Source organism: Hippoglossus stenolepis, chromosome 5 (assembly GCF_022539355.2).
Source record: "Hippoglossus stenolepis isolate QCI-W04-F060 chromosome 5, HSTE1.2, whole genome shotgun sequence".
Lineage (NCBI taxonomy): Eukaryota > Metazoa > Chordata > Actinopteri > Pleuronectiformes > Pleuronectidae > Hippoglossus > Hippoglossus stenolepis.
Window position 1 is genome coordinate 20,376,765 of NC_061487.1, and position 16,701 is coordinate 20,393,465.

Below are 16,701 nucleotides of genomic sequence, written 5' to 3' on the forward strand. Positions count from 1 at the left end.
TCTGGTAAACATTAGCTATGTACTGCTAAACTAATACAATACTAAATAAAGATTGTTAACATGGCAAACAATAAAATTGCCTAATATATATTATATTACATGTTAGCATTTGTCGTTACGAGTAGAACTATGTTGTTGATCTTAGCATTTAGCCACTATACACTTACAGTCTTCTTGTCTTGTAACTTCATGTTTTTCACTGCTGAAGAGTGAAAGAAGTTTCCAGTTGAAAGAGACATAACTTATAATTTTGCAGTTTAATAACATTGCACACAGCCACAGGTTTAAATTGCTCTGAATATCGTTACTATTATTAGATAATCTCAACGTGAACAGAATATATTTCCTCTCTCTCCCTGCGGCCCCAGCCTGAATTCAACAGGTCCCAGCTCATCCTGATATAATGGAGTGACTTGTTTGAAACAGTTTAAAACACCATGAGCCTTTGATGGTAAGAATAACGGTTTGAGAGTGGAGGGCGGGCCAGGTCACATCAGTTTATTTGAGTGCTGTTCCCATGACTACAAAGTTACTGGCCACGCTGAGCCATTACACATTCTTTATGGTCGGTTGGTGAGGAAGTCACACAATTACAGACCAGCAGTCATGCTTTCTATTCACAGTTGTTAATCAAGATATTGCACATCACATGCAAACAACACAAGAGACGCTGTTGCCGGGGAGATTCCCAGGAGCCAAGATGACTCAATCCGTCCAATAGTGAAGTCAAATGTGAAACCTGAGGGTTGGAAGTGGAAAGTGATCTGGATGCTGAGATAAAGTAGATGGAGTAGATTTTCTTGACCATTATTTTTGCCATTCGTGCGTCTTGCGATCAGAATTTAAAGTGAGTGAATCCCTCTGCTGTAAGATGAGATAAGGAAAGCAGAGAAATGTGCGCAACAGGAGATTTCTGTCTCCGTCTTATGTATCTGTGAAAGCTTGAAGATGAGGTGTCTCTCTTTGAAATGGATGCGACCCCTTTCAATTGGTGGCACAGGATCACGCTGAGCAGGAGAGGAAGAGCGCGTGCGAGGGAAAATCAGATGAATCGAAAAAATGGACTGAGCAAAGAAAAAAAAATGGCCTCTCAGAAACTGTTGCTGTCAGGAACATGAAAAGAGAAGGAGGAGGGACGGCTAGGCAACAAAAAAAAAACAGAAGAGAGAGATCACCTTCTTCTTATCTCACCTTCCTCTCTTGCCCCCTCCTCCTCTTCCTGCCTTGACAGGAAGAGAGGGTGGAGGGCAAGAGAGGGGAAAGCAAAAAAAAGAGAGAGAGAGAGAGAGGCTGTATGAGGTGGGGCGGGACGGGAGGTGGGGCAAATGTGGGAGAGGCAGAAGGGTGTGTGGTCACATGTGTGTGTGTGTGTGTGTGTGTGTGTGTGTGTGTGTGTGTGTGTGTGTGTGTGTGTGTGTGTGTGTGTGTGTGTGTGTGTGTGTGTGTGTGCGTGTGTGCGTGCCACCAGCCTCTGCGTCTCTCGGGCACAGAATAGAAAAGTTGGGGTAAAGTCTGAGTCAGCTCCAGGAGCGACCAGACACTCACAGCTACTCCCTCCACAGTACCAGTCCTCTCTCTCTCTCTCTCTCTCTCTCTCTCTCTCTCTCTCCCTTTTTTTTTTACTGCTCTCTCACTCATTCACAGCCTCTCTCTTTCACACACATACACACACACACGTGAGCACACACATACACACACACACACACACACACACACACACCACTCCTGGCAGAGGGAAGACAGGACCACAGGAGAACTGTTACACACCTTTACAACCAGATAGTCACTGAACGCCAGACGCTTTGCCCAGGATGTGGATTCTTCTCTTGGGGGTCACCTTTGGATTACTGGCCTCGTCCAGGTCAGAGCAACTTCAAGGTGAGGGGATTGTGCCTTCGCCCAGTGGATGGCTCTTTGTTTGTGGATTTAAATTTTTTTCCCCCCATCTTACTCTGCCTTAATTGTGACTGTCTGACTGTCTGGTAAACCTCCTTTGTTACCAGATTTTACAACCAGACAGTATTGATTACTTTTTTTTAATATTATTTTGCATCTTTTTCTTACAATCCTGAGCTTGTAATTGAGAAATTGTGTTCATGTGAGGAAGAAGACAGGGAAAGAAAAAGAGGCTGAGGCTGCTGCTCGTAAGAAGGGACAAGTGGATGCCGGCAAGAGAGCGCGTGCTACACCAGCACAGACAGGCTTACGTCTGGCAGCCTCAGACTCCTGTTAGACACAAAGGAGACAGGCGCTCTCGCTCATGCTCTGTCTCACACGCATTCACACGCCGGGAAGTATTTAGCAGGGATTTGGATGATCAGTCTATGGCTCGCAGAAGCCGTTCCTTGTTTTTAGTTAGAGGCAGAAATAAGAGATCTTTTCCTCTTTTCTCCCCCCCCCCTCCTTACAGTGCTGCTACAGCTGGAGTCTGTGCCGCCACGCTTAACGCTCTATTCTCTGACACAAAGGATGTTCAGCAGTTGCAGTTGCTGTAGCTTTTCTCCCCTCAGAGTCTCCCTCTTCTCTCTCTTTGTCTCACATGTGCGCTCTCTGTGTGTACGGCTTTGATGGGATTTATTGCTCGGAGCGATTTATATCTCTGGCGGAGAAGTTGGTGCTGAATCAAACAGGTCTAAGGGTTTTTTTTGGCTTGATCCCTTGAGGTGGTGGTGGTGGGGTTGCTCACAAAGACCTTTGGTACAAGTACAATCAGCATCAAGTTATACATTCGACCAATATTTTCCATGTATTCAAAGTGAAATAAGAGACTGTAGACGGACTCTATGTGGAAAGATGGAGGGAGGTGTATCCCCTCCCTTTGTTATCGGCTTGCGTGCATGTATCTCTATGTTTGAGTGTTGAAAGCAATTGGTGTCTGGTTTTGAATCAAAGCGCCCTGAGGTGGTTACTGGTCGTCCTGGTCCAGACGCCCTCTTTGAACCTGAAACTCATAGCTGCGTCTACAGCAGTAAGAGCAGGACTTGTGGACTTGTGGACTTGTGGCCAGACTTCCGTGTAAACCAAGATGGGATTTATAGAGGATGCACACCAACGCTGTCTGGATGCACACCAATAAGCATCTATGAGCCTGAATGGCTTGGTCACTGGTTTCTCTTGACTGAACCTGCTCTAAAGGCAGTAAAATTAGTTCGTTCCAGTTGCTAATTGAATTAATCTCATCTATTTAATTTCATAGCTATATGACCTCTGCAAGGGGTGTAATAAAAATCCAATTTGGAATAATTTCAATTCATTAGTGCCATTCAATAATTTAGTTGACGAGTCGACTGAAAAGAGTTATGACCAATCTGAGACCTTCCAAATTTAATAATTTCCTGTCCGTAATCTTTTTACATTGATGAAAAAAGAGATAAAGATATTCAGAGCTTTCAACTCATCTAATACTTTCCGTTACTTTATCTGATGTGTGCTCTCGTATCTTTTGAGTTTCCTCCATCAAGTGCAGATATGGTAACTAACAGACTGACCACAACCAAAGAGGATCAGTATCTTTCACCCACACACAAACTCAAAAGCATGCACTTGGGCAAACCTGTTCACTGAACTTCCTGCAAATGCTGTATTTGCCTCCTTGGCTTTAACCACCCGTCCTGCATGTTGCCCGTGTCATGTTTCAAGGTGACGGGCGAACAGGGGCCCCGTGGACTCGGACCGGGCCCTGACAAAGAGGGCTTGTGCCTGTGGAGCCTCTGAGTACCATCTCATGCCACCTGAAACTCTCAGACACGTGTTTGCCTCCTCTACCACGGTACCATTCTTTGCAAACCAGCCACCCTGAAGCTAAATGGCCCTGCACCAATATCTCATGTAACGTCCTCTCCTCGCTTTCCCTTCTTCTCAATGAGCCGCCGACGCTGATTGAGCTGCTCTTAAATGGTTAGGGGTTCTCAAATTTCGGGTTTTGTGTGCAGTTAAACCTACTAATTACTTTTTAACACCATTTTATGAGTTTCATGCTCTCCACACATACCAACCACCCCCCACACTCACACCCCCACTACACCCGTCTGCTTTCCCTTCTCATATACACTAAAGTCTTTGTGTCCCTGGGAAAACTGCTCAGTAAGAGCTCTGTAATGTACAAACATCTTCTAGCACGAGGCTGGGATTTTCAGTATCACCAGAAAAACAGAGCATTGTATTGAATCTTTAATTGACATTGAATGTTCGCGCTGGGCCAAAAACAACGAGGTTTCTTATTCATAGTTTTGCAAAGAAGACAAAACGTGATCAATAAAAACAACCATGGTTACATTAAAAGAATAGTTTGATTAATCTGATCATTTAAAAAAATTAAGAAATATGCTTTTTCCCCCTGGAATTATATTAGAAGATTAAAACTGCTTTCAGACATGCACCGAGCCCCAGACATTTTGTGGGGGGGCCGGATGTAAGGATGCAAATGTCAGAGTCAGTTGCTTCAGACAATCTGCTGAGTTATTCCTGCTACAGCCCTCGGGTAAAATGTCCAGAAAATATCTAAGTGAGCCCATGTGAGAATTCAGCAACATTCACAGCAAGCGAGTGGGCATGTTGATGACACGCACTAGATGCAAAACGGCATAAAGCACTAAATACCTCGAACAGACAATGAGATTGGAGAGCTTTTGGTGATAAGGGCGAATGCTGGTGTTATGTGCTGTAAACAAAAACAAATGATTTCCGCAGCGGGATTTTAACGTTATGTGTCCAGGCGCCACCACTCGCCTGAAAGTCCCGGACAATTTCCTGTTGTCGTGGACGTGAGAACCATCTCCTGATTTGGAGATGTTGCCTTTAATGTGCCAGTAAGCACATTTCTGAACTATGGAGCGAGCAAAAGATTTGTTTCTTCATGTTTTGTGAGCTAAGCTAGGCTAACAGCCTCCTGCTATCAGCTAGAAAAGTGAGTAAGGGCATTTTCTTAAACCACATTTGATAAAAAAGAAAGTAAAAAGGCTAAAAGACTAAAGAGACAGATATTTATTTGATAAAAACTTTGATCTGGTAAAATGTTCCTCAGGTTGCCAGTTAATAGTTCCAACAAAAGCAGCCAGTGAAAGGAGTCCTCTGCAGAGAAAGAAGTGTTGTTAAGTGTGTTATTTCCACCAAAGTCTCTATTATGACTGTTTGAACAGAACGGAGGAGGTCGAGCTTCTTATCGCAGATCGTCTATTTAGATTCACTGGATTTAATTCAGAGGAGAAATGTGAGGCCAGTCCTTCTAAAACAAATCAATCTTAAACAAATGATAAGAACATCTGCCTTTTATAGTTAGAGGAACACTTGGTGTTGTTTTCAACAGTGATGGGTGGAGGTGTTGGAAAAATGAAGGTCAGAAAGGAAAACTAAGTGCATGTGTGTGTGTGACAGTGTGAAGACATAGGTTTAGGGTTAAGGTTAGGGAAAGTTTTTGAGTTAGCCATTTATTGTGTACTTGTACTTGAAAGTGGGGATATTTTGGCTGGTCCTCACTTTTTCAAAGGCCTGTTTGAGGGTTAAGACTTGGTTTTAAGGTAAGGGTTATAATTAGGTTGAGGTTAGGGTTAGGCATTAGGTTGTGATGGTTACGGTTAGTGTGGGGGCTAGGGAATGCATTATGTCGATTAGTGTCCTCACTAAGAAGACATACAAGAATGTGAGTGTGTGTGTGTGTGTGTGGGTGGGTGTGTTTACTCACCCTCTTTAGGACCAGCATAAACACTGACCTTGTGAGGACCAGTAGTCCTCATGAGGGACCAAAGCCTGGTCCTAACGAGGCAAAACATCGTATCTGAGGTCCTGGTTAAGGTCGGGGGTAAGATGTGAACTGTTAAGGTTAAGCATGAAATGGTCATGGTTAAAGTTACGGTCAAGGTTTTGGTTAGGCTGTCCACAACGAGTGGAAGTCAGTGCAAAGTCCCATTAAAGATGACAAACTTGGGGTTAGCCATTTAGTTCTGATGGTTACAGTTAAGTTAAAAGGCTAGGGTATACAGTAGATTCTGTGTTCATGTTCTCATGATATTTCCAGAAAACTCTGGTGAGAACATTTACAGCAAAGTGTATGTCAGAAAGAAAAAGTTATATGAGCCAGTTTGGTGAGTGGTTTTAACCTTGACATCAAGATATTGACCTGATGTAGTCTGTTGCTCTTGTCCATGCAGGGTCACAGCTCAGCAAAAGTTATAACTCAAGGAATCATCTGCCGAAATTCAAGTGTGTTTGCGCGCCAGCCTGCAGGGGGTAATTTGTACTTTATTGCTGGCATAGAAAAGACAAACACAGAATAATGAGAGAAAACAGGAGGAGAGGAGATAGATGGAGGGAGGACTGTGAAAGTGAGAGTCAGACTTGTCTATTACTTCTTGAGCAGCTGGAGATTTTGGCACAGACACTGTGTTACAGCTCCCTTTCTCTCTGGTTCTGTCCACGCAGACTTTGCAGTCTCCTTGGTTTCAACTCCATTAGGTGACAATGGAGGCTTTGGGAGAGTCTGTGCTTTGGCATAGCCGGCCTCTGGACTGTATAAAGACACCCATGACCGTTCCCTCTGCATACTAATGATCAGGCCTCAGATTCATGTCAGCCCCCCTTTTCTCAGCTCACTGATAGCTGCGCTGTCTTAGATCTCTCTGGGCAGGTTTGCAAGGCCGAGACTGTTTTTCACCACTTTACTTTCAGGGACACTGAGCCATGTGGCAGCATGTGTAGAGGTCCTTTCAGATTTGTGTGTATGTGTGTGTGTGTGTGTGTGTGTGTGTGTGTGTGTGTGTGAGTGAGTGAGAGAGAGGGAGGGAGCGAGCGAGAGCGAAAGAGACAGAGAGAGATAACAAAGAACTGAAACTACTTTGCAAAACAAGTGTTGGCACTCCTGTTGCCCAGCTGCCACCAACAGTCGAGACTTCAACTTCCTGCTGTTGCGAGTGCTCTGTTTACTCATCGCAGTCAGTGGAAAAATCAGGGGATTTTAGTTTTTTAATCATACCTATTCATATCTAGTCTTTTACGAGCCAGCTTTCTGCACACCAATGAGATAAACACGTCCAAATCATTGGATGATTTCAAAATGTAATTTTCTTCAAGCCAAAATGCATATGTTTTTTTTCTTCATCTCAATATTTCACTATTTGCATTCTGCAATACAAGAGTCAAGGTCAGAATGTAGTATCAGAAACCTGTCCAAGTGGTTTCTAAACAGTGCACTTCCTTCTTTTCTGGGTTGAACTGAAAAGTGTCTATTAAGACTGTATTTGTCAAAGAAATTTGCTGGAACGTGGAACGTGGAACTACAACAAGTACAACCTACTGGAAAAAAGTTGTTGAGCAGTAAGATTATTGTGAAGCAACAGGTTTTATAGGTCCCAAAAGTTTTTTTCATACTGCCGCTAAAAGAAAAAAAATATTGTAGAGTTTGATGCTCTGTTATTACATAATGCTAACTGAAATAACATAAGATGTAGTGTGTCATCTTCCTGTACGAGTCTCATGTGGCTGAGACATCTTTAACAACTCGTGCACCCGTCGCCATGGTAACGCATTCAAACAAGCAGCAAACAGCTAATGCACATAGGGACTTTTTCCTCAGTGTATGTGCAGAGGCCACTTGATCTTCATCTCCATTCAGTGTTTGTGAAGTAGATTACTTTTTTCCCAGAAGTGGATATGAAAACCACTGATGCTTTTATTTTGTCCTACTGCACAAATCACTTCATGATCAGATTTTCACAGTTGATACATGTTGATAATGAATTTTAAGTCATTTGCTATTTCACCCGATGATCTTCATGGCAGCCATCAGATTTTAGTTCTATATTTCAATTAATGATCATGTGCTTTCAAAATAGCTGCACAGAAATTCTCTTACACTACATTGAACACTTTTTTTCTGTGTGGAAAGGGGAACCATGTAAAGAGCACATAAATGACTATGGAGACAAAGTCACGGGTAAATAGTCAGAGTACGAGCTCTGTCTCTGTTTATATTGCAAGATCTTCCCAGGTTCTTTCTCTGGTTTTCTTCACAATGCAAATGATTATCGGCTGATATCGGGAAACTCCCAAAGTAAAGTTAAGTGTGTGGCTATTTGAATAATGTGACCTGCATGTGCACACGTACTCATTTGGCTTGCTGGGCCTAGTTTGCATTTTTGGTTTCATCCCAACAAAGTTTCTCCTTTACTATGGCAAATGAAGCCAAGAAGAATAACACTAAACACGCGCTGTGTTCTAGTCTCCAGATTTTATTGTTCAACCTTTCATTGATCTATAACTTTAAAATATGTTTTGTACAATAAACAGTTTTTTGTGGTTTACTGGCAAATGACAACAAATTCATAGGCTCTTGTTGTAGAGATATTTTTGAGATATTGTCAATGTCAATTTTATTTATATAACACATTTAAAACAACTTGGTTGACCAAAGTGCTTTACAAATTGAAAGGTACAACAAGAAAACAGCAATACGCAATATATCAAAAATACTAATGATAAAATCTCCACTGAAAGAAGCTAGACCTGACAATGGAGGAAATCTGCTTGTCAAGTTTAAAAACACTGTCAAAATAAACACCTTCACAGAGGAGTGAATATTTGGGGCTAGAGGGCCACGGGTGCCCACATCCAGCAGTTCAAGGTTTCTAACACAATGACCTCAGTCTTGTTTTCATTTAGTTTGAGGAGGTTTAAGTTCATCCATGATTTAATGTCATTTAGGCAGTCAAACAGGAGCTGTATTGAACTATTTGTACATCATCCACAAAGCAGTGGAAAGAGACGTCATATTTCTAAAAAATGTACACTGTGGCAGCATATATAAGAAGAATAAGACGGGGCCTAGAACAGAACCTTGAGGGACACCACATGTAAGTGGGGCCGTCCCACCTGTTGGTAGGACTGAAACCACCTGAGTGCAGCACCTTTAATTCCTACACTGTTACCTAAACGTGACAACAGGATTGAGTGATCGGCAGTGTCAAAAGCAGCCGTCAGGTCTAAGAGCAACAGGATCTCCTGAATCAACAGTTAAAATCAGATCTTTAAAAACTCTCTCAAACACTTTTATACTGGTGTTATTTTTATATTTATTTCTTTTCTATCTAATTTTGATTTGGTGATAGCAAACGACTGCTATTTATAAGAACGCTAAGCATAGATCAACTGACAAGATGTGCTGGGATGACATTTGGTGAAAAGCCATGGTACCTGTTACACAGACGTGGTAACTTCTCTAATCCATTTGGCATGTGCCTCAAAAGCTCACCGGGAATGGGCGGGGTTATTCAAATTTAGCTTGACGACTATTGGTTATTAAATTCTATTGGCTTGCAAATCTGAGGGCGGGAGATATCTTGTTGCGGGGGAACGAGAGGCATTCCAGTGATAAGCCAATACATATTTTCACAGCCTTTATTTTACACCTTCAGGCATATAAGAATGTTGGGTGTTTCCATTTCGACAATTGGCTAAAAATGTTGTGCTGTATGCAGTTACAATTACTTGACTAATTTTACATGGCATGGATGCGAAAGCATTCACATGCTCCATCACGACATACGACAGAAATCAACAGCAGAATGAAAGATGTGGAATTGAAATCAAGTGAAAAAACTGCATCTCCTCAAACAGGACAAAAAAAGCTACAAGTGTCCTCAACACGCTGCCTGAAAAATATCACTGAGCAGTGAAGAGCTCCTCTTTCAAAACCACTGAATGAATCCCAGCTGTCTCAAATTGATCCCACTGTGTATTACATTAATCACGACTATGTGATCATTTCTATTGTATGAGCCACAGCATCTGCATCCTTACTGTGGTTTGTAGTCAAAAGAACTCTGGGTCTTAACCTTTATTCTATTTCAGTATCTGCTGTTATAAATATGATTTTGAGATGCTGAGGTATGAAGAAAATTAAATCATTTTTGATTTTACATGTATTTTAAAAAGATGTGTTCAGTGTAAATCTGGTATCTTGTGTTCTTGAGTGAACTGAACAGTTTTGTTACTCTTCTAAAAAATATTGTATTCCCTCTGAAGCCAAAACACTCAAATTATGGACATATCATCATTATTTACAATATAAAGTGTATTTTTCCCCCTTTTCTTTCCCTGCAGTGAATTCTCGGAGCTGCAGCTATGCCGGAGTATTCCTGGTTGAGGGACCATCCCGTCACTCCCTCACCTTCTCCATGGCTGAAAAGGTGTGTGAGCAGCTCAAGACCACTCTGGCAAGTCAAGAGCAAGTCGAGGAGGCCTACGTTAAAGAAATGGAAACCTGCAGGTGAAACTACAAGTCTTTGTATGAAAAAATGTTCATTATTGTGAACAACAATTTTAATTAAACTGATTGTACAGATTGGACATTTATGATGAAGTGTTTACTGGGCCCCATAACGTTGATCTTCCTGAAGATGTTCTCTCACCTGAAAGTCCAAACCAAGGTTCAAGTCTTTGTTACATTGCAAACATTAGACGTGTGTGTCTGATACCAGCGAGTTGTCCATTTGACTGGAAGTAGTTTTTTTGTTTGAATGGAGAAAATTTATGAACCTGTCCACATTGTTATTGTCGTTGCCACTCTCATTGTGGTATTACTACTAGCAAAATGAGATAACTGGACGGAAAGACTACGAGCAATCATGCGAGCTGCTTCTTTTTCTTCTTCTATTGTTCAATGCTGTTTCAACTTCCTGGAATTGGCCTGAAAGTCTGAACTATCAAAACCAAATGTTTTCACACTGTAACGATGGTTCTGTTTGATCTGGGGTCATATTTTGGTCCGTGGTCTGAAGGACCTTTCACACCTGTTATTTTAACTCAGACCTCCAACATCTGAAGATCAGGACTACACAAGGTCTGAAAGGTCACAATGAAATGCATTTTTTTTTCATTAACAATCAAAAATCATAGCTAAATTTAACTATTGAACTTCAACTTTAAGTGCACAAGATCACCCCACACCACACATTTATAGATGAAAAACCAGTAAAGAGGAAGAGGGTTTTCCATATGTGTGATGATACACCCTGTTTGTCATGTGGCAGAAATCCAACCAACTTCCAATAAAGCAAAACGAGCATCTGCTCTTCAACAGTGTTTGAATTAGTTCCATTTTTCATATGATGAAATATGTTCTGACGTGGCTACTTGGAGACATCTTGCATCAACAAACGTCTCTAAGTTGTGTCAGAAAATGTCTTCTAATAATAACATTGCTGTGTCCATTCAGGTACGGCTGGACCAACAATGGGAGCACCGCCATCCTCAGACACTCGCACCATGAAAACTGTGCAAAGAACTTGAGCGGCTTCATTGTTCATCGACCCACTGGAGCTGATGAAGAAGTTGATGCCTACTGCTATGATGACAAAGGTGACTATAACTACAGGAAACAGTCAGTTCTCGTCATGTGAATCTACAATTTGCATCTCTCAGACCTGTTGCTGTTTGCTTCTCCATTTTGGTAACATCTACTTCTTGTTCACCATGTTCCAGTTGGGCCTGAGAAGAACTGTGAAAAAGCATTCGCTCGACATTTACCCTCAGATGAACCAGGTCAGTTTAATATGCCTTGAATACAATAAGCTCATTCACCCTCAACTTAATTATACTCATATGTTGCCATATATCAAAGGTTTAAGCACGAATAATAACTGATAAACAAAGCTTTGAAATGATGAATGTTCATACAGCCCAGTTTCTATCATTACACCTACTGACTTTTAAAAACATGCAGTTTCCAGGTTATTAAACTCGGTTGATGTGAAATGTCATAAAACTGAAAGGGGACAAATTAAATTCAAATTCCTATTTAAAGTATAAATATTTGAATTAGAACAGAATTGACCTCAGTCTTGTAAGTAAATGATCTCATCGCTATTGTCAACGCCCAACATCCTCTCATCTCCGACCTACGTAACCTGAGGTTGGGACATATATTGTAACGCAGATCAATCTGACTCAGAAAGAAGACAACTGGGTGGCAACCTATCAGTTACTCAACCATTATTCATCCTGTTTACCCTTTTTTTGTTTTTAAATTGCAAAACCAAGACGCTGTAGTAACATTTTGCATTGCCTCATTTGTCTGTGCTGACAAAGAAATGCAGCAAATGCAGAAAATGGATTGAATGCAGGAAATCACGAATAACTTGGTGTAGTAAAACAAATACTATCACGTGGGATCTCAGAGAATGAAACCATATCAACTGGTCAATTAACACTTTTGTTAAGAAGCATAATCAAACAAAAATTGTGATTTTTAATGTTTGAAATTAAAGGGGAGAGAGATTAGTGTTTCAAGCAAGAAGTGAGTCATTTTGTTCTGTCATTCATGATCCGCTTTCTCAATTATTTAGCACTATTTAACTTTTTTAAAGATATTATGCAGTAACATAATGTGAAGAATGGCTCAGCGTCAAAATAATAAACTCAGCTTCACTGATAAACTCTACCATGCATTTTAATATGTATTGTAATGTAAATGTTGGCACGATAAAACTACATGAGATGATGAAGTGAACATTAGTTCCATATGAAATAATAATCAGGATTTAAAACCACTATAACATTATCTCTAGATTAATGCCAAGAGAAGTCTAATATGTGTACACAAGCGATAATAACCAATGTTTGAACTTTTCTATTCTCCAACCAGCCGAGCCCTCACCACTGCCTCAGGGCCCAACAATATCAGGCGAAGCAGACTCAGGGTCCACTCTCCAGTCACAACCCAAGGATACGGCTGACATTGAGGGGGGTGACACCACGGTAGCTCTCTGGAAAATTGAATTGACCACCATAGTCACCACCCCTCCGACAGAAGTGAGTGAGAACAGCACGGGGGGGTTCATTTTCACTCTGGCGGACCTCGACCAGCCCATTGGATCTGGGATGACGCCAGGCCTCCCTGAGGAGGAGGGAGCCTCTCCGACGGCCCCTGTTGGAGAAACAGAGAAACCACAAGCTCCCGCTGGAAAAGAGGAGGAGACTGGGGGCACAAGCGATGACGCCACCAAAGAGCGTAAGGAAGTCACATGCAAAAGTTAAACAGTGCACAACTAGACAGCAGTCATGTGATTACAACTCAGCTCTTTACTTTATCTATAACACAAAAACACCTCAGTGGTACAAATTGTATTCATGTTTTTGTGGAGAATGCTGATTTATCACTTTTGGGAGTATATTCTGCAAGTTTGCCGTTATGTGGTCCCCCCGCTATACATCCACAAAGACGATGATTCAAAATGGTGACGTTTTAGTTCATCTGTGCTCAAAATGCATTTTTCTGAGAACACCACATCCTCTCCTGTGCTGCAACAGGTTTCGAGGGGACTGAAGGAACTTTAAGAACACAGGACGCCCCCTTGTGTCAGTTTGAGCTGTGGAGTATATTTGCTACTAAACAGGCCTCAATGGTTCCATCACTTTGATTTTCTCAGTGAATTTAATAAACATTTCAAACATAAAACTGCGTGTTAAAGACATCAAAGTGAATATAAGTATAGTTCAGCTGGCTGTACATGTGAATTCAAATAAAATACATTAATCAGATTATTCCTGTGTAACTTTCAGTATTTGGTTAAATGACATTGTTTGTGATACAGCCACAAAAACTCTATATTTGTGTCATCCAGGTTTACGCTTATATATTTATTATGTCAGTGAATAATCTGTATCTGAGAGTCAATGTCTGCCTTTTGTTTTATCAACATGCAGCTCCACAACAACCAAATGACAAAGGACAGGTCCGGAGTCCTGTTGATCCGAAATCTGACCCAAAGGAGAGCCGCAGTTCACTGGGTGAGAATATTTCCTATTTCTGTTCCTATTCTCTCCTGACAGTGATTTTTTTTATTTCCAACTGACTCAGCTTTAATACTGTCGACTCGTGGCTTCTTATTTCTCCCTCCAGACTGGCTGGTAATCATTGGGGTGATTGTGGCAGTTGCTGCTATTCTTTTAGTATGTGCAGTTGTTGCCAAAAGAAACAGGTGGGACCTCCAGTTTATATTTTCATTTCATTATTCTACACTATAATGTAATGTGTTTTAGGAGCAGTAGACATTAGCCAGAGTTTACACATATTCTGCTGCAGGCTAGAACATTTTTTTTAATACTAAACAAATGTCTGCGTCCAGTTTGTGCAGCAAACGACAGACGCTGATGATCACGTCCAAGGATGGCGGCGAGGGGAACGGCGCCGCAGCACTGGCATCCAGCTCCCAGGAGCGAGAGCAGGAGATGGTGACCCTCATGAACAAGGAGAAGATCCAGGAGAACGGCAACACCGAGGAGTTCACCGTCATCACGCTAGAGGAGTCGCCGGATAAAGAGCAGCAGGCGTGAGACGGGAGTCGTGGAGTTTGAAGGCGAAGAGGGAGAGCGCGAGGAGAAGATGGAGAGAGTATATACAGACGTGGGTTGGGGGCTTCAAACACTGGAACCACTTCGGTGATCAGCAATGAATGGACGCTGAGTGAGGGTCTATGTGTGTGTTACTATAGAACGATTGTCTAACTTAAGTGTTTTGGGTCTGAAGCTGTTGCCTCTCAGAGGGGACCAGGTCTTTTCAAACCAACATGTGCAGCCGTTAGTTTGTGTGGTGTCCCCAGATGGTGACCCTCATGTGGTGACCCTTGAGTGGCGGTCAAAAGAGGGCCGTGCACGGTGGGGTGTCATGCGTCGGTGCGTAGCAGGGTGTGCGAGCGCGTTTCGTGTCCTGTTCTTTGTGTTTGCGAGAGTTGTGCGTTTGCGTGTCGATGACGGGACTGGAGAGGCATGGGTTTAAAAGGGAGGGGGGTGGGTAGAGGAGGGCGTCATTTGTGACGAACATGTTAATTACAGATTATTCTCTTTGTAATAGAATTGGTGAATCCTAAACTGTAGGAAGTCGATGATGAAAACTGTGTTATTTTATTTGAGAAAAAAAAAAAGAAGAATTTTCATGTGTTTTGTTTTATTCGTTTGCTGAATGTTGTAACCTTGTGTATATTTCAGACGTCGCCTGTGGACTGAAGCTTGTTTTTATTCCATTTTCAAGAAAACCTGAGGAGTTCTACCTTAATACCTTAATTTATGCATCTTTAAGTCCCCTTTTCCTTGGTCTCTGTATATAAAGTACATGTTTGGAAATGCCTTAGCATTAGATGCCCATGCTTTTTTTTATTTTTGGCAGGAAGGGGCTTTATATCCTCTTTAAGTAGAAGAATGTGTTCATTTTGAGATTTATTCAATCAGAAAAAGTACCTCTGAAGTAAAAATGGATTTTGCAATATTGCAGTGGGTATTGCATGAATCAGCTCGAGCATTCAAGAAATGTGCAATTTGTGCAAGTTAATATGGTATAAATTTACATCGAGTCCCTGATGTTATCCTGAGGATAAGCAGAATGATAATCATGATGTATATGAAAACACAGTGTGTACTTTGATTTGGGGGGGAAATGAGCAAAAGAAAGATTTGGATTGTATCTGTAGCAGATTGATCATTTTGTAAATGTGAGATTATTAACTTGAATGCTAAATATCATATATGATATTCAGCATGAACTAAATATTACACGAAGGGGGAGCCCATGTGCTGCAAACACTTGACAATGTAAAAGACTTCTCATGAGATTCTATTGAAATGTCTCTGATTGGAGATGGGTGGGTGGGTGGTGGGTGGGGGAATGAAGCCTGTGTTCTGGTCTCAACAAACCACTCACATGGAAATGCTGCAGTTTTTGCGACTGACCTTCTCATTGGCTAAATATAACATACATTGTGTCATTGTGTAATCAGTTTTATTCCCAGTGTGACAGCTTTTTTTTTTTTTTTCTGGTGTAAAAACTGAACTGTAAACAGATTTTTTGTTTCTGACTTGTTTCGTTGTCGCTCCTGCTTTTTGCTCTTTTATCATTGACTCCGACGGGAAGTAGCAGACGTAGTCGTGTAGGCAGGTTTCATGACCAATTAACAAAAAAGATGTTGCTGGTTAAGAAAAAAAAAAAAGCTTTGTGAAGTCATGAACGAAATAAACGTGTATAGAAAGAGATGGAATGTGGTGTTCACTCACTGATTGCTCACTGTGTGCGAAGACAAAGGCGAGCGGGTGAATGGCATGACAGGGGATGCAAATGGTGACATTGCCCCCGCACTGACATAAGAGGAAGTGAGGTTTCCATGGCGCCGGGGTCGTGATGAGAGAACATGCTAACGCAGAATACAAAGAGGGCCCTTTTGAAAGAGTTAAACTGCATGAAGCACAGTTGAATGTTCATCAATAACAGAGTAATACTTAATTAGCATACATTTATTTTGAAGTTCACGTAACGTTGGCATTAAAAAATGACGTAGCGGTGATTCAAAGGAAAATTATACTTCTTTGTCTTTGCAGGAGCCTATTAAACCAATGCACTTAAAGAGTTCTGAAACAAGCAGGGAATGTGACTGATGGGTCAAAAATAACATCAGCGATTTAAACTTTTTTCATTGATGAGGCCAATTTTCTTCTTTCATTTTCATATCTTCACTTAGATATTACATATAATCAGAAATATACCATTTTAGCCTTTAGCTCAAGTATAAACTTCTAAACACATACTTACATATACACATAACTGCTGTTGACCTATTGTCCGTATATTCATATATATTCATTCATTCACCAGGACCACCACCTCTGCAATATGCATTATTCCTCCATGAGCATCTTTTCATATTTTTTGTGATTTTTCAAGGA

The 16,701-nt window shown here is 41.3% G+C and overlaps 1 protein-coding gene across 1 annotated transcript; it reads left to right on the forward strand.

The window, feature by feature from the left end:
- Positions 1-1,451: 1,451 nt before the first annotated feature.
- Positions 1,452-16,014, forward strand: cd44b (CD44 molecule (Indian blood group) b). Its single transcript, XM_035156981.2, has 8 exons — positions 1,452-1,878; positions 10,093-10,258; positions 11,207-11,349; positions 11,473-11,532; positions 12,635-13,000; positions 13,696-13,779; positions 13,892-13,970; positions 14,118-16,014. The coding sequence occupies exons 1-8, from the start codon at positions 1,812-1,814 to the stop codon at positions 14,323-14,325; spliced, it is 1,173 nt and encodes a 390-aa protein (XP_035012872.1). The 5' UTR covers positions 1,452-1,811; the 3' UTR covers positions 14,326-16,014.
- The last annotated feature ends 687 nt before the right edge of the window (positions 16,015-16,701 follow it).